Genomic DNA, 18,987 nt, shown 5'->3' with positions numbered 1-18,987 from the left:
TGCTAAAGTCATAGAAACAGAGAGTAGACTGGTTGCCAGGAGCTGGGAGGTGGGGGAAATGAGAATATTGGTCAAAGCGTACAAACTTCTAGTTATAAATTCTGGAGCTCTAACCTACAGTGTGGAGCCTAGAGTTAAGAGTACTACATTGTATGTGCCCGTACTCATTTGTGTCCAACTCTTGTGACCCCATGGACTGTAGCCCACCAGGCTCCTCTGTCCATGGTGTACTCTAGCTGAGAATACTGGAGGAGGTTGCCATTTCCTTCAGGGGATCTTCCTGACCCAGGAATAGAACCCATATCACCTGGGTCTCCTGCATTGGCAGATGGATTCTTTACCACTAAGCCGCCTGGTAAGTCCACTACATTGTAAACTTGGAAGTTACTAAGAAAGTAGATCTTAAATGTTCTCGCCATTTCATGGGGCCATTTCAACAACAACAAAAAAATGGTAATCTTGTCAGGTGAAGGATGTGTTAACTAATCTTATTGTTGTAAATATTTTGCAGTATATCCATGTCTCAGTCATCATACTGTGTCAAAAAAAAGCCATGTTAGAAGCAACCGAAAGAAACTGCATACACGTGAAAAGATGGGAACGTGAAGAATTTCTTTAAGAAAACAAAGTGAAATGAAAACCTTTAAAAAGTTAAGAAAGATTAAAGAGAGATGATAGTGGTAGAAGCAAATTAGCTGGGCTCTTGGAAAACTCTGCATGGCATCATGAACTTGTGCAGCTCCAGAACCATAAACACAAATGTCCTTTGTTCCAGCAACTCCTTACAAGTACTCCATACACAAGGCAAATACACACCGTCAGTAATGTTCATTCTAGCACGATGTGTAAGAGCAAAAATCAGGAAAAAATCTCAATGACCTCTCAGCAGGAGGCTGGCTAAATGAATCATAGCAGATTTATGGAAAGCATGCAATTAACTCTTCTAAAAGTGACTTCCTTTGCAAGTGCTGACAGAAATATATCTATGACACATGGCTAAGTAGAAAAATTGAAAAGTAAAGTATAAGAAGTATATGCCTGTAGCTGGATTACCTCTCAAAAAAGCATGTATTACTTATTTATACTTGTATATAGATTCTTCTGGAAGGACTGAAGAAAAATAATCAAACATGCTGTCTCTGTTGATGAGGACTTGGAGTTTGTGGTGGAAAGAGACTCACTTTCCATCATATTTAGGATTTGTCAAAGGTTTATCCTGTAATCAAAATTCAGAATAAACTTGAAATAACATACATGACTAGATTGTTCAAAAAAATCTGAAATTGAAATCTACAAATAGTGCATAAAATAAATGAGACAGAAGTATAAGCAATGTGCCATTTAGAGAAGTCTGCTGGCTTCAATGATCGCAGATTAAAATCCCTGAGTTGTCCCCCTCTGGCCACCATAGGGCAGCCAGCCTCCCACTGTCCACCCCAAGAGATGCCACCAGGGTTATAGGGACTTCTAGGGGAGGTAGTAAGACATCCATGTCACACTGAACCTCATGTCCCTCAGAAAGGGTTTTTCTGGGCAAAATTTTCATCTTTTTACCACCACTTGCTTTTTTAAACTAGAAAGTTTGCAACTTTGTTTTAAATGATACTAGGAAACCGTCTCCCCAAAAATAATCCGTGCTGACTTAAAACTGTAGACAGATGTACAATAATAGTTAAATATATTGTAAACAGCCCAGTATTTCTTGGAACAAAACAATTAAGTAATACTCAGGCCTGACTCTTCCATTGTCATGCCAAACTCCAAGAAGCTGTGAGCAACCAAAGAGGTGAGAGAAAGAGACTTAGAAGATATGAAAAATTCAGTCCGAATCTTAACAATACATATTTAAATCTTAAAACTTTAAGATTTAATCATATTTTAAGATTCAGACAGAACTTATATATACACAGGCATTTTGTGAGTCATGATTTTATTGATTTTTTAAATTGCAGTAAAATATACATAACGTCTGGAGGAAGAAATGGTAACCCACTCCAGTATTCTTGCCTGGAGAATCCCATGGACAGAGGAGCCTGGCAGGTTATAATCCACAGGGGTGCAAAGACTCAGACACAACTGAAGCATCTTAGCATGAGCATACATAACTTAAATTTTACCGTCTTAACCATTTCAAGAGTACAGTTCAGTAATGTTCATTCACGTTGCTCACAACCAGTCTCCAGAATCCTTTTCATCTTCCCAAACTGAAACTCTGTACCCATTAATCAGCTCCTCTCCATCTCTCCCCCTCCTCTGGCCCCAGGCAACAGTTATTCTACCTTCCGTCTCTGTGACTCCAGAGGTCTCAGTTGTGTGGAATCACATATTAGTCCTTTAGTGACTTGACCAGCTTATTTCACTGAGCATAATAAAAGGTAACTGCGTGGTTCATCTATGTCACGGCATCTATCAGAATCCCCTTCCTTCTTAAACGTACATCCACTATATCAGTATACCCCATTTTGTGTATCCGTTTATTTGTCAGTGGACACTTGGGGAGCTCACACCTTCGGTTGTTGTGAATAGTGCTGCTATGAACAAGCATAGTGTGCATCATTTTATTCTTCATGGAACACCTCCATTTGCCTGGTTTTCAGGCCCAGACCCACGGAAAGTGGCCTGTGAAGTGGTACGCTCCAGAATGCATCAACTACTACAAGTTCTCCAGCAAGAGTGATGTTTGGAGCTTCGGAGTGTTAATGTGGGAAGCGTTTTCTTATGGGCAGAAGCCATATCGGGTGAGTTACTTGTGCTTCATTTCCTAATTATCAGGCCATCAGAACAGATAAGCACCAGATTAGCTTTACAGGACCCTGAAAAACATCAAATTTGGTCACCTTTCCTGAGTCTGTATCTTTTGAGAGTGCAGTTAATGTGATCTCCGTTTATTCTAAACCAAAAGAAATATTTGAAACTATCTGGACAATATATATGTGTTTATTTTCATTGTGTATTATACACATAAATATGCATTAATATGTCAACAAAAATTCAGTTAACTATCAAGTTCGGAAGGATAAAAGGGAGTTTTATTTGAGCCAAACTGAGGATCATAACCCAGGAAGCAAATTCTTAGAAGGCACTGGGAGTTATTCCACCTGTTAAAAGCCAAAGGCACAGTCTTTGAGACAAGATCATTTGAGACAAAAGATTATACATCAAAATGACATACTCGTTCAGTAAGGATACACAGTCCAGGTAAGCGTGTGCAAAGGGAGCAGCAAGTCACCACGACCCCCTACAGAGCTAAGAAAGAACACTATTTTTTAAAGACGCGACATTGCCAGTGTCAGAAGAGAGAAAGAAAATTGATCTCTATGGTCAAGCAGGTATTCCTGTCTTTGAGGAGCCCTGGTTAATGTGTACACACTGCCCAGTAGGGAGGGAGAGAGGAGGTCAAAACACACAGAGAGGATTTTATATTTAATTTTTTTTGTCCTGCCTTAAAATACAAATTTTACTGAAACATTTACCCAAATCAACATTCATTAGAGTTGAAATGAAAATAATGGCTACTCTCATTAGCAAATGTGCAGTTCAGTAATCTTTTCTAAGATTTTTTTTTTCACATCAAAATATATATACAGAAAAGCACACAAATCCTAGGCTACAGCTTGATGGAATTTCATAATTGGGACATATCCATGAAGCCAGCCCCCCAAAGCAGAAACAGAAGCTCCCTTTTCCCCCTACATGCACAAGACTTACGCCAAGGGTCACCCCACCTGATTCCTAGCATCATAGGTTAGCTGCTTCTGTTTCTTGTACTTTATGTAATTGAAGTCACACAGCATCGACTCTTTGGTTTCTTTTCAGGGATGGGTTCTAATTGTTTTGTTTTGCTGAATACTTGCTTGGTTTTGCATGGTTTAGGGAATGAAAGGCAGTGAAGTTTCTGCTATGCTGGAGAAAGGAGAGAGGATGGGGTGCCCACCAGGGTGTCCTAGAGAGATGTACGAGCTGATGACCCTGTGCTGGACCTATGAGTGAGTACCTAGCCCTTCCTGCCATTTAGCCCAATCCTGTGGAGGCAGATGGAATTGCCAGGCACTAACAAGGAGCATAAATGCTATCCTTTCATGAATCAGGGATGGTCTCCCTTCTAAACAAACAATCGGGGACAGGTCTTGCTTCCTGGACCATACACTTCTGTTCTTTAGTCTAAAGAGCATAAGTGAAGTGAAGTCGCTCAGTCGTGTCTGACTCTTTGCCACCCCATGGACTGTAGCCTACCAGGCTCCTCCGTCTGTGGGATTCTCCAGGCAAGAATACTGGAGTGGGTTTCCATTTATACAATTATTCTAATTCCAGGTATGAAAATTTAAATGTAGATGATACCAGTCAGGGTTAAGGGGTGTTCAGAATACAAAACAAATGTTCTTAAGTGTCTGGTCTGGGGATGCGTGCCATGTTTGGTAAGAGAAGATGATGGAAGTACTTAGCAGGGAGATGTCATACTGTCCTAATTCCTGATCACCTCTCAGCCTGAGGCATGATCACGGATGGATTGACTCAGGTTGCACTCCCCAAAAGTGAATCAGAATTTGAAACAGTAACCCTAGAGTCTGCCCCAGTGGCCTGCCAGGTAGAGCACATGTGACATTGTAGGCAGGTGATGTTCAGGGGAGCTCAGCTGGCAAGGGAAATGCATTGCCCCCGAAAATCAGGGACATGGCCTTTGACCTTGCCTGGATTTGGCAGCCTGGATATGCATTGTGGGGAAACCCAGGGCCAGGGTCTCTGTCCCTCTGACACTAAAGCATGTCTGCAGAGCCCTTGTAGCTTGGAAAAGATGCAGGTCTGTAATGGGGAGGAACTCATATATCTGCCAATAGATTAAATATTTTGAGGATCAGGTTTCTTCTCAGGTATGACAGCTGATGCTGCAGAGGCATCTCCAAGATGATGGATATTCTAAGTGCTTCCAGAGGCCACCTGGAATTCTGCAACATCCCAGGCAGCATCTTCCATGACTATAGCTGGGAATGGAAGTTAAGAATCTCTTTATTATCTAGAAGTGACCCAGGGTGTCAGCCAAGGGAAAGAGCACTGTCCTTGTGGAAGTTAACAATTCTGGGCTGGGCGAACAGGAAACAAATTAACCAAGCACTTAAACGCATGATTACATATTGTGATGGTGCTATAGAGCAAACCACAGGGAGCTTTGAGTGAGAGTAGAGAATTTCCATCCCTGGGTGGGGAAGATCCCCTGGAGGAGGAAATGGCAACCCACTCCAATATGCTTGCCTGGAGAATTCCATTGACAGAGGAGCCTGGTGGGTTACAGACACATAGAGTCGGACATTACTCCGACTGATAGTCGAACCCTACCACCATAGAATCGCAAAGAGTCGGACACTTCTAAGCAACTGAGTACAGTACAGCACACACACAGACGATTCTCGAGGGGTGGGGATTATACTTCCATTGATGAGTCCATATTGGCCTCTTTCAGGAAGGAGTGTTCCAACTGAGAACTGCAGGGTGAGGAACTTGAAGGCAGAAAATGAGAAGAGAAGGGGGCTGCTGGGCACCAGGGTCAGAGCAGCAAAAGCACCCCAGACCCCAGTACACAGAAGCGGGCAGGACACCAGCAAGCACACAGGACACTTGGCCACGCTCCGCTGCAAAAGCTCAGAGTTTCCCTGGCTTCCCGGCAGCAGCCTGACCCACAATGTAAAGGAGAGTTTCTATGGGAAACCTGACCAGGCATCTTTGCTGAGGGTCATTCTGTATTCCTATTTCCCCACACTAGTTCACTTGGTATGTCAGCAAGATCCCCTGGAGAAAGGACAGGTTGCCCACGTCACTATTCATGGGCTTCCCTGGTGGCTCAGACGGTAAAGAAACTGCCTGCAATGCAGGAGACCTGGGTTCAATCCCTGAGTCAGGAAGATCCCCTGGAGGAGAAAGTAGCAACCCACTCCAGTGTTCTTGCTTGGGGAATCCCCATGGACAGAGGAGTCTGGCGGGTTACAGGCCATGGGGTCGCAGAGTCGGACACAACTGAGTGCCAAAGCATAGCACAGTACAGGCTATTAGGTGGATGAAACCCTCACAGTAAGACTCTTAGAGATTTTTTGTGCATTCGGTCAGAGGAGAACACCCTGTTTGGCAAAGATGATGAGGCTGTGCTCTTTAGTTTTAGTATCAGGAGGGAAGGTTTCCCTCTGTGTGGACTCATGTTTCCACTTGTGGTTCTGCATTCCTGGCTTGGCCATCACTTCCACTCCTGAACACACCTTGGTGGCTGTAGACACATCTTCCCACAGTGAGACAGAGGAAGCTTCTGTCTCTAACCATGACCACAGATGACATACTTCAAGCAGCCTTATTGCTTGCTCTTGAAAACCATAAGTGCAAATGAAAACCATAAGTGCAACCATTTATTTTGATGCCATTTGCTAGAACAACCCATTTTGGTTCTGTAGAAACCACTGCTCTTATAACAGTGAGTGAGTGATTTCGGGTCCCCATGTGTGGTGCCTGGCTATTCTCTCATACCTAGACTGAACCATGTGAAACTGCAGCTGTTGTTGGTCAAAAAGGTTGAATGTAGACAGTGTATGCAGTTTAACCTCAAGTTCTGTGTCACTTATTGGGCAATTTTACCCACTTGCAATATTGCCAAAAATCTTGCATAATAAAATAACTTCCAAGCAAGGACATATTCTCAGAGTTTTAAGAAATACTTGCTTTCAGCTGATCATGCTCAGTATGCCCACGTTAGAGGAAACAGTTCAGTTTAGTTCAGTTCAGTCACTCAATCGTGTCCGACTCTTTGCAGCCCATGAACCGTAGCACACCAGGCCTCCCTGTCCATCACCAACTCCCGGAGTCCACCCAAACCCATGTCCATCGAGTCGGTAATGCCATCCAACCATCTCATCCTCTGTCGTCCCCTTCTCCTCCCACCCTCAATCCCTCCCAGCATCAGGGTCTTTTCCAATGAGTCAGCTCTTCGCATGAGGTGGCCAAAGGATTGGAGTTTCAGCTTCAACATCAGTCCTTCCAATGAACACCTAGGACTGATCTCCTTTAGGATGGACTGGCTGGATCTCCTTGCAGTCCAAGGGACTCTCAAGAGTCTTATCCAACACCACAGTTCAAAAGCATCAATTCTTCGGCAGTCAGCTTTCTTTATAGTCCAACTCTCATATCCATACATGACCACTGGAAAAACCATAGCCTTGACTAGACGGACCTTTGTTGGCAAAGTAATGGCTCTGCTTTTTAATATGCTATCTAGGTTGGTCATAACTTTCCTTCCAAGGAGTAAGTGTCTTTTAATTTCATAGCTGCAATCACCATGTGCAGTGATTTTGGAACCCAGAAAAATAAAGTCAGCCACTGTTTCCACTGTTTCCCCATCTATTTGCCATGAAGTGATGGGACCAGATGCCATGATCTTAGTTTTCTGAATGTTGAGCTTTAAGCCAACTTTTTCACTCTCCTCTTTCACTTTCATCAATAGGCTCTTGAGTTCTTCTTCACTTTCTGCCATAAGGGTGGTGTCACCTGCATATCTGAAGTTATTGATATTTCTTCCTGCAATCTTGATGCCAGCTTGTGCTTCTTCCAGCCCAGCGTTTCTCATGATATACTCTGCATATAAGTTAAATAAGCAAGGTGACAATATACAGCCTTGATGTACTCCTTTTCCTATTAGGAACCAGTCTGTTGTTCCATGTCAAGGTCTCTAACTGTTGCTTCCTGACCTGCATACAGGTTTCTCAAGAGGCAGGTCAGGTGATCTGGTATGCCTATCTTTCAGAATTTTCCACAGTTTATTGTGATCAGCACAGTCAAAGGCTTTGGCATAATCAATAAAGCAGAAATAGATGTTTTTCTGGAAGTCTCTTGCTTTTTCAATGATCCAGAGGATGTTGGCAATTTGATCTCTAGTTCCTCTGCCTTTTCTAAATCTAGCTTGAACATCTGGAAGTTCACGGTTCATGTATTGCTAAAGCCTGGCTTGGAGAATTTTAAGCATTACTTTACTAGGGTGTGAAATGAGTGCAATTGTGTGGTAGTTTGAGCATTCTTTGGCATTACCTTTCTTTGGGATTGGAATGAAAACTGACCTTTTCCAGTCCTGTGGCCACTGCTGAGTCCAAATTTGTTGGCATATTGAGTGCAGCACTTTCACAGCATCATCTTTCAGGATTTGAAATAGCTCGACTGGAATTCCATCACTTCCACTAGCTTTGTTCGTAATGATGCTTCCTAAGGCCCACCTGACTTCAAATTCCAGGATGTCTGGCTCTAGGTGAGTGATCACACCATTGTGATTATCTGGGTCGTAAAGATCTTTTTTGTGCAGTTCTTCTGTGTATTCTTGCCACCTCTTCTTAACATCTTCTGCTTCTGTTAGGTCCCTATCATTTCTGTCCTTTATTGAGCCCATCTTTTCATGAAATGTTCCCTTGGTATCTCTAATTTTCTTGAAGAGATCTCTAGTCTTTCTCATTCTATTGTTTTCCTTTCTTTCTTTGCACTGATCACTGAGGAAGGCTTTCTTATCTCTCCTTGCTATTCTTTAGAACTCTGCATTCAAATGAGTTTATCTTTCCTTTTCTCCTTTGCTTTTCTCTTCCCTTGTTTTCACAGCTATTTGTAAGGCCTCCTCAGACAGCCATTTTGCTTTTTTGCATTTCTTTTTCTTGGGGATGGTCTTGATTCCTGTTTCCTGTACAATGTCACAAACCTCCATCCATAGTTCATCAGGTACTCTTTCTATCAGATCTAGTCCCTTAAATCTATTTCTCACTTCTACTGTATAGTCATAAGGGATTTGATTTAGGTCATACCTGAATGGTCTAGTGGTTTTCTCCCCTTTCTTCAGTTTAAGTCTGAATTTGGCGATAAGGAGTTCATGATCTGAGCCACAGTCAGCTCCTGGTCTTGTTTTTGCTGACTGTGTAGAGCTTCTCCATCTTTGGCTGCAAAGAATATAATCAATCTGATTTTGGTGTCAACCATCTGGTGATGTCCGTGTGTAGAGTCTTCTGTTGTGTTGTTGGAAGGGGGTGTTTGCTATGACCAGTGCGTTCTCTTGGCAGGACTCTATTAGCCTTTGCCCTGCTTCATTCTGTACTCCAAGGCCAAATTTGCCTGTTACTCCAGGTGTTTCTTGACTTCCTACTTTTGCATTCCAGTCCCTTATAATGAAAAGGACATCTTTTTTGGGTGTTGGTTGTAGAAGGTCTTGTAGTTCTTCATAGAACTGTTCAACTTCAGCTTATTCAGCGTTACTGGTTGGGGCATAGACTTGGGTTACCGTGATATTGAATGGTTTGCCTTGGAAATGAACAGAGATCATTCTGTCTTTTTTGAGATTGTATCCAAGTACTGCATTTCAGACTCTTTTGTTGACTATGATGGCTACTCCATTTCTTCTAAGGGATTTCTGCCCACAATAGTAGATATAATGGTTGTCTGAGTTTAATTCATCCATTCCAGTCCATCTTAGTTCACTGATTCCTAGAATGTCGATGTTCACTCTTGTCATCTGTTTGACCACTTCCAGTTTGCCGTGATTCATGGACCTAACATTCCAGGTTCCTATGCAACATTGCTCTTTACAGCATCGGACCTTGCTTCTATCACCAGTCCCATCCACAACTGGGTATTGTTTATGCTTTGGCTCCATCCCTTCATTCTTTCTGGAGTTATTTCTCCACTCATCTCCAGTAAGATATTGGGCACCTACCGACCTGGGGAGTTCATCTTTCAGTGTCCTATCTTTTTGCCTTTTCATACTGTTCATGGGGTTCTCAAGGCAAGAAGACTGAAGTGGTCTGCCATTCCCTTCTCCAGTGGACCACATTCTGTCAGACCTCTCCACCATGACCCGGCTGTCTTGGGTGGCCCCACACAGCATGGCTTAGTTTCATTGAGTTAGACAAGGCTGTGGTCCGTGTGATTAGATTGGCTAGTTGTCTGTGATTGTAGTTTCAGTCTGTCTGCCCTCTGATCCCCTCTCTCAGTGCCTACCGTCTTACTTGGGATTCTCTTACCTTTGACGTGAGGTCTCTCTTCACAGCTGCTCCAGCAAAGAGGAAACAGAGATGCCTATACATGTTTGTTTAGAGGCTGCAGATTGTGAAAAACTTTTACCCATGGTTTGCATACACCATCACCTCACCTGCTAACAGTGACAAAAGTAAGACCGTGCCACATTACGGTGTGTAATAGCAGCATGTTTTCAGAAAATCTAGAGCCATCTACTGGAGCCATCTACTGGGGCACAACTTTAAATTGTGTCCATATTTTTTTCTTAAAAAGATTAGGAGCTAAGTATTAAATATATATCTACAGCACACTGGTCAACGAAGTATTTTCAGATGCATTCTGTTTTGCTAGATCATAACGAGACCATCTCTGAAAGTGGGGTTTAAAGAGCCTGACTCAGAGTACAAAACTTTCCCACCTTAAGTGGACAGGGGAAACCTGGGCACTCTGTAGTATGCAGGTTAGTTCCGTGGTCTGGGGTGGGTATGACGCTGTGTTCCCCAGGCGCTTTTGCTCATCTGAGCCCAGAGCAGGGCTGTGCTGTGACTGCGGGTTCCTGAGGAAGCCAGCAGAGGGCGCTGCCACTCCACTCGCACTTGGCCTCCAAAGGCCCCTGGCTGTGATCAGCGCTTTTTCACAAGCATTGATAACAACCAGTAATACCTCTCTTCCCTTTGCAGCGTGGAGAACAGGCCTGGATTCGTAGCTGTGGAACTGCGGCTGCGCAATTACTACTACGACGTGGTGAACTAAAGGCTCCCACGCCGTCTGTGGCTGCCTTTCAGCAGATGAGCGGCTGCGGAAAGACTATTATAGTGTGTTGATTTTGAGCCTTCATCTCCCTCTGCCCATCGGGAGAGACGGCTCAGGTAGACCGTGTCCGTGACTGTTATTCCCCCAAAGCCTGTCCTGGAACACGCCCTCCACAAAGTAAACATGTCCCAGAGAAGCGGTGGGAAGACAGACAGACACCAGGACTAAGGAGCCTGTGGCTTCCTGAGTGTCTCTTGTCCATGTGGCACGTTGTTTGCAGGATTTGTTTGCAAATTCCTTTCTCACTTTCCAGTTCTCCGGCTCCTGGGTTGCATTTGAACACTCAGCATCACCACGGCGTGCTGAGCCCTCTTGCCCACCTCGGCTGCGATTTCTGGAGGATGCCTTTGGCTTGTGGCACCTGCCAGGGAGGAAAAGGAGAGGAGAAGGGGTTTGACTGCCTCTAGAACATGGCTCTGACAGGTCCTGAGACCGAGTCCTGCCACTGAAAAACTTTCCCCAATAAAAGTGCTTTGGGGCTTAAAAACCAACAAACAAATCAGGCTGCATCAGTGCAGTTTTTAAGCCTGTAGCCCAGTTCAGGGAAAAGAGAAAGTTTGGATCCTGCTTTTGCTCTGTGTGTTTTGAGGCAGAAAGTTTGGGTCTACGTGGAAAATGGGGCCTGTTGGAATGAATTGGCTTGGCCTACTCTCCCCGCAATAGCCCCTCTCCTTCAGACTCTCTGAAGACTATACTTGACTGAAGACTAATAAAGAAGGTTTTTTGTAAAGATCCAGTAGGGGAGAAGGTGCCCATCATCTCAGGTCTGACCAAGGACAGGCTGCAGAGTGCTGCGGGCTGTTGTCTGCTTATCCAAGCTTCCTCTGCTGCAGCTGGAATTCCTGACTTTTTCTGTATTCATAGTAAGGGACAACCTGATGGCCAAGGCCATCTAAAGATAAGTTTCTGAAGCAAGTATTAATTCAAAATAAAGCCAAAGGCCCTGCCCTGCCCACAAGTAAGCCTCACTGAGTTTGATTTTCAGTTGAAGCTACAAGACCCAGGAAATCTTTTCTAGTCCCCTCCTTCTTAGTTAATCCTGACTATTGTTTGATCATATGCAGGGCATCAGCTCATTGATATCAGGTTTGCTGTAGCCCTTAAAGGTAGGTGTTAATTGGCCATCCTTCTTAGGTCTGTCAAGACACATAAACTCAGACCATCTCATCATCAGTTGCGTCTACATCCAGCTGATGGCCAGAGGAGGAGGCCCCACTCCTAACAGGGGAGCTGGGCACAGAGAAAGGCATCAGTCAGCGCTCCAGCTTAGCCAGGAAAAGACGTGAGTCCCCTGGTGGAACTTGTGTTAAAAAACTTTTAGAACCTACCCATGCTTTTTGGAATCATGCCACCTGGTGGTTTTCACTGTGTTAAAGAGAGGATCCCTATGTGCTAAGCAGATACTCAATGCACAACACATTGAAATTATAAAGATTAGTGACACAATCGCTGTGGTCAGGCTGTGTAGAATTATCAGAGGAAGATCTGGATAAAGCGAGGATGGCATCTAAGAAAGAGGCCATCCATACACACTGCTGGACTCCCAGCGTCCTTCTTCAGCCCTAAAGTGTGTCTGTAGCTGAGGCCACACGCATACAGGAATAAGGGGCGTGCGTGGAGTGAGTGTGCAGAGCTCTTTCCTTCTTTCCAGTGGGATTGTCCACTGCATCGCATCTCCTCACCCCTGCCCGGAGTCAGGGGAGGAAGGACATCTAGAATGCTAGTGGGCGAGAGAAACCCAGCCTGGGAGGCAGCCAGCACTTCCCCCTCCCACTCTGTCCTCTGCTTCTCCCCCGGCGGAGAGAGACCTGAGTGTAGAATTCCCCCTGTGGCCAGTGTCCACGTTTTATCCAGTGAAAATTGTGTCCTGTGTGATGGGTAACTCTCCTTTCCCCTGGGGTCACAGAGGAGGGGACACAGGGAAGGCAACCTTGTAAAAGAGGGATTTGTGATGTAAATGAGCAAAATTTGGAAGGTCAGGGCTTCCCACGGGGCATCTGGCCTGGGCTGGGCTTCCACGTGCGTGCTGCCCTTCTGATGGTTCTAAGCGCGTCTTTACGCTGATCTGGGCTCACTCCATGTGCCTACACCTTTCAGTTCATGTTTAACAGGATCAAAAGGACAGCATGATGGACACATTGCCCTGGCCAGCATCAGTTGTCTGCTGATGCCACAAACACCTTGTTCCTTAGTGGGACCACAAGTTTTTGTAACAGAAACATAATTCATTCTGTGGGTAAAACAATAAATGCTTTTTGTCTGAACCTGTTCTTTCCCTGCAATTGCTGGTATCAGCCTTGCCTTTGCCACTGGATGGTGACTTCACATTTACCCCCAAACCAATGACTGCAGAACCCGACCCAGGTTTTCACATGTGGGGCAGACTGCTGGAGTGTCAGGCCTCCAGCCTCCCAAGGAGCACAGTTGACCAGTTAATCAGGGCGTCGTATTCTCCATTCATTTCAGAAGAGCAATCTTTTGTCACTGGACTTTTTTTCAACTGTAATTTTTAATAAAAAATTTAAATGAGCTTTGTGATGAGTTACATGGATGCAATTAAAATGTGATAGTTGTACTCGGACGCTATTGTGTCCGACTCTTTGTGACCCTATGGACTGTAGCCTGCCAGGCTTCTCTGTCAATGGGATTTCCCAGGCAAGAATACTGGAGGGGGTTACCATTTCCTCCTCCAGGGGATCTTCCCAATCCAGGGGTCAAACCTGTGTCTCTTACACCTCCTGCATTGAAAGGTGGGTTCTTTACCACTAGCACCACCTGGGAAGCCCAAAATAGGATAAATATACTGTCAAATACACTGTGTCAAACAAGCATGTCCAATGTGCAGCGTGTTTAAAAACAATGTTAAGTCCTCAGCCACGGTCTAAAATGGTGGATGTCTGCAGGCTGGTGGGAGTGGATCTGGAAGTTTCTGCCGTGCACAGAAGGGAAAGGCCTATTGATGAGGGCCCTGGGCCACTGAGCTCCTCTGTTCACGGGCAGGGGTCTGCCCAGCAAGAGCCTTGCGGCTCACAATGTACCCTAACGGGTGTGGGCCAACAACACAGAAATCCCAAAAGGGGCCAGAGCAGGGCTGTGGGTGTGAACTTTCCCTTTGTACACACAGCTTATGGAGCATTGGGGGTGACAAGGAAAGAAATCCAGAGCCCTCATTCCCTGTTTTAAAGGAGGTTACACAATGTGCATGGACATCACATAGACACATACCTTGCACATAACATACCTCATAAACACACATGCCACACACATATACTGAACCTTATTCCAAACGACCACTTCATTGGAATTCAGTGCAAGTGTAAGGCAGACAGCCTGCCGTGGGGTACATAACGGTGGCTCTGTCAGATCTCTTCTACCTGCTGTATGCCAGGGTCAAGTACCAGAGTCTCTCCTGGCTGCCAGCCTCCCTCCAGTGCCACTAGAATTTCTCCAGCTCCTGGCAGGCAGAGGTCTGAAGGAAACCTGGGTTGACTGGCCTCTCTCCCCCTCGGTGGGCCCTGAGATGAGGACAGCCCCAGGACAGGAACAACACAGCCCACCAAATAGCCCCTTGGCGGGTTGCCCCAGAAGCAGAGCATGACAGGTGGTCTCCAGCACTAACCCTGGGGGAGTCACACAAACTCAGCCTCCTGATGTGCAAAACTGCCGCTGAGGGCTACCCAGACTGCCCTGGCACACGTAAGCGCCAGGCGCAGAGGCGGGATGGAGGGCGGGGCTGCATATTCTAAACACGCCGGGGTCACCACAGCACCTGGCCTGTGGGCGCTCTGCCGGCCAGCAGGTGGCGCTGAGTGATGGCGCGGGAAATGACTTCTTCAGCCTCAGGGAGAGAGCAGAAAACTAGCAATCCCGTTTGTGGTCACGGTGAGGGAGCAGAACCCAAGCGATCACATGTTCGTGACCACTGGAAACGGTGACGTGCAGTGGCTTTATCACCAAACTGAGCTTGGGCTGAGAGAGATTTTTAAGACCTGTGGCTTGACTTTCCAAAGGCAGGAAGGGACTTCAAAACCAGTTAATAAACACTTTCTCACTTCAGAAAAAGCACCTGTTAGACTTTGTCCGTCCCAAGCTGCAGTTAGGATGAGAGTTGCTGGGGCCCAAGGGAAAGGGGTTAGCAGAGAACAGCTGCCTTCCTGTAAGCTGGGGTGACTTCTTGTCCACTCAGTCGTTCCATTGAAATTGTCGACTTGAGAAAGAGAAGGCATTTTCCCCATTGCACCCACACAGGCCAAACTGAGGAGCCTGAGAAGTAACCCCCCTTATGGAAAGTCCTGTGATTACTATAAAGAAACATACCCAGTGACCACCTGATACAAGGAAATGGCAACTCCTCATGTGATCCTGAACTGCCCACCAATCTGTAGACACCTAAGACCAGGAGTGGCGATGGCTCCCGGCTTCTGAAACATACAGCTGATTTTCAGAAAAATAAAAATAACTCAAGGTGCCAGGATGAGATCTTAATTCAGGACAAACGATGCCGGCATTTCCCACTTTAGATAGTAATTGCTTCCTTCTGGACATTGGCTTGTGGCCTCAGGATGGAATTCGTCCCCACCCTCAGAGAAAACCAGTCCTCTTGAATCATGGCCTTTCTCAGGCAATGGAAGCCCAGCAAAGGCAAAGTGCTGTCAAGCACCCAAGCCCTACCCCTTCTCCTTCTCCCTGCCATGCACCCAAAGAGAAGGCCAATAAACAGCTCACAAGTGTCTTCCCTACAAATGTGAGTCTGGAGACAGAGCAGTTCCCTGGTGAAATCACATGGCTGAGTGCATTTCCACACAAGAATCCCAGTGTCCCCTTAGTCCAAGCTTCAGGGAAGAATGCAGCAAAGACCTTTTCACACATGTTTTCTAGCTCATCATTTTCCTGACTTCTTTGAACATAGAGCCACCATTGTGTTCAAGGACTACTAGCAAGATGGAGCTGGTGCTCCTCACAGACTGGGAAACACCACACTTAACACGCAGGAGGGAGGGTCTCTACAGCGGATGCAGTGTGTTTGTGGGAAGGTGATTCTGTCCCTGAAATCAGCCAGGGAAGCTGTTGTTGTCTAATTGTTAAGTCTTGTCTGACTCTTGTGTGACGCTATGAACTGTAGCCCCCTCGGTGCCTCTGTCCATGGGATTCTCCAGGCAAGAATACTGGAGTGGGTTGCCATCACTTTCTCTAGGGGATCTTCCTGACCCAAGGATTGAACTCGTGTCTACTGCATTGGCAGGCGGATTCTTTACCACTGACCACCAGGGAAGCTCAAGGAAGCAGTTACCATGTATTTATTGCTGAAAAACCAGCCCCATTCTGTTCTCATATGTGGGTTCTTTACACACCATATTCTCTCTCTCTCTCATTCACACACACACAACGCCAGGACACATGTAATCACTCTTTCCTTCAAAGAAAAATAAATCAAACGATGGCATTTTCATACAGAAGGAGGGTGCAGGGCACATAACTTGATGTCTCATTACATAGAACTCTTTTTAAGACCACTTACTATTTTGTAGTTTTACAATATTAACCTACATTAAGAAAGAACATGGACTTTCCTAGCAGTCCAATGATTAAGACTCCACACTTGCACTGCAGGGGACATGGATCCAGTCCCTGGCCAGGGAACTAAGATTCCGCATGCCACACAGTGTGGCCGAAAAACGAAAGAAAGAAAGAACATATTCCCAGAGCCATACCACCACGTCCAGCAAGCATCCACCTGGATGGCCAGCACACCCTGAGCTGTGATTCGGCCCGTCTGTGCCTGTTTGAACTTGTGATCTCACCAGCCTGGTGCTGCGAGTCACCGCCCTCCTATGGGGTATTCGCTGACCAAGCGATGCTCTCAGCCCACATGCCACTCAGCTGAGGCCATTTCCAGGAGCTATTTTTTCAGCTAGGCGTTATTTTACCAAAGCCGTGAGTCATGAGACTTGATGCCTTTGCAATCTTTGAGGTCTTTGAATGACTCAATTTTCCATGACTACCATTCAGCTGTGGAACAGTGAGTGGAAAATGAATATTGTTCACAAACAACTCTTCCTCATTCATAAAAGTAAAGAGCCAGTGCCTAGTTGCTGTTTATTCTCCACAGCACATATGAAGTAATGACATCATGAATTTTCTATAAACCATCAAGGCTGTCAAAGCTGTTTGGAAGACGATGCTGTAAATACTCACGGACTGTAAACAGCTGCTGAGTCCCTTCTTCCCTGACTTGGGGGCAGGGCAGAGGCGTCAGCCTCGAAGGCAGCGAGCAGGTGAGGAAAGGCAGGAAAGATCACTGATCAAGAAAACCATTTTGGTAAGTTCAAGCCCTCCTCAGGGTGCTTGGGCCAGAAAGAAAATGATTTTCACCAGGGTAGGCAAGTCACCTGCATTCTCTGTGCAGGAAGTGGGTTTTTGATTCCGTGATGTGCCCAGTGATGCTTGGAGAACATCAGGAGTGGCATCTCCTCTCATACTGAAGGCACCCAGGACAGCATGACCTCTGGGCACTGGATGTGTTCCCAGGGAGGTCAGGGAGCTTTCTGCCTGCTCAGGTGCCCAAGTGAGCAACCTTACCTAGCTGCCACCCCAGCACCTGCCAGAAATGAGGCACATGAGCTGCCCAATAAGCCCCCAGCCCACCACCTCCCGCCTCCTCTTCTTGCTTCTATCAACATTCAACCCTGAAGAAAAAAAAAACCAGGATGCTTGATGAAACCAAACCCACTTATCTCTACCTTTTACCTCAAGCGATTATGTACACGGCAGGAAAACCAGACAGAAAGAAGGTGACCTAAATACACAGTCTGTATCAGGACACCAGGACCTGAGCAGACTCCACTCGGCTCAGATGAAGCCAACCTTTCGAGACAGACAGAATTGAGCAGAGGTGATCGCTCCTGAGAAAAGGGCTGCCCAGCTAGATCACAGGATAGCGCAGAGAGCCATGGCAACTGATCTACTCTGCAATCAGAACATTTAGACACTTGTTCAGTCTGGAACTTTCCTTTTCTTCAAGTCAGTACAATGTCCATTCCTGAATGTCCTGCAATTAGATTTTTCTGTATCTTTGCTGGGCTTCATTCTTGGGCACTAAGTCGTCATGTCCCCCAGTCTGCTTTCTCATTTAAGGTGAGGGTTTGCCCTAAAGTGCTAGTGAGTTCCTTGTACTCCAAAACCCTACTTCTGTATGTCATCATTCGAAAACACAGGGTCCAAAATTGGCTCATGGGGCCTATATTCTTTTGTAATGTTCCCCAGGGATTATATGTGTGTGTGTGTGTGTGTGTGTGTGTGTGTGTGAAATTGTGTCAAACAGGTGTTCAGGTTTTTTTTTTCCTTTTTTTCAGACCTGCTTGTACTTAAAAAAAGATAAAAAAAAGCCTTTTTATTGGAGTATAGCTGAATAACAGCGTTGTGATCATTTCAGTGGACAGCAAAGGGACTCAGCCACACACATCCATGTACTCATTCTCTCCCAAACACCCCTCTCATCCAGGCTGCCACATGACATTGAGCAGAGTTCCCTGTGGTATACAGTAGGTCCTTGCTGGTTATCCATTTTAATATAGCAATGTGTATGCATGGATCCCAGACTCCCTAACTATTCCTTTCCCACATCCTTCCCCCTGGCCACTGTAAGTTTGTTCTCTAAGTCTATGAGTCTGTTTTTGCTTTTTTTTTGTTTGTACCAGATCTTTTTAGATTCCACATACAAGAAATGACATATGATATTTCTCCTTCTCCGACTTGCTTCACTCAGTATGACACTCTCTAGGCCCATCCATGTTGCTGCAAAGGGCATTATGTCGTTCTTTTTAATGGCTGAGTAATATTTCATCATAGGTATGGCACCACGTCTATTTTATCCATTCCTCTGTTGATGGACATTTAGGTTGCTTCCATGTCTGGGCTATTATAAACAGTGCTGAAATGAACACGGAGGTGTATATATCCCTTCAGACCATGTTTTTCTGGATATGTGTCCAGGAGTGGGATTGCAGGGTCATATGCAGACTTCCTTGTACTTTGAATACTCTTCTCAACAGAAAAATAACTGTTTATTGTTACCAACCTGATCACCGCTTTCCACTTCAGTCCTCAGCGTGCAGAACTGGTCTCCCCCACTTCCCAGCATGGACCGAGGCACTGTTGTTG

General features: G+C 45.5%; 1 protein-coding gene across 3 annotated transcripts in view; it reads left to right on the top strand.

The window, feature by feature from the left end:
- Positions 1-13,357, top strand: part of SYK (spleen associated tyrosine kinase) — a 104,408-nt gene extending 91,051 nt beyond the window's left edge. For all 3 annotated transcript variants that reach the window (XM_043453214.1, XM_043453210.1, XM_043453211.1), the window contains 3 exons: positions 2,598-2,738; positions 3,874-3,986; positions 10,695-13,357. In XM_043453214.1, the coding sequence (XP_043309149.1) occupies positions 2,598-2,738; positions 3,874-3,986; positions 10,695-10,767 (327 nt within the window). In that variant the 3' untranslated portion in view covers positions 10,768-13,357. The remainder of the gene's footprint in view (positions 1-2,597; positions 2,739-3,873; positions 3,987-10,694) is intronic.
- Positions 13,358-18,987: the final 5,630 nt, after the last annotated feature.

Source organism: Cervus canadensis, chromosome 30 (assembly GCF_019320065.1).
Source record: "Cervus canadensis isolate Bull #8, Minnesota chromosome 30, ASM1932006v1, whole genome shotgun sequence".
Lineage (NCBI taxonomy): Eukaryota > Metazoa > Chordata > Mammalia > Artiodactyla > Cervidae > Cervus > Cervus canadensis.
Note: the sequence above shows the minus strand (reverse complement) of the source record. Positions and strands in the feature narration are given on the sequence as shown.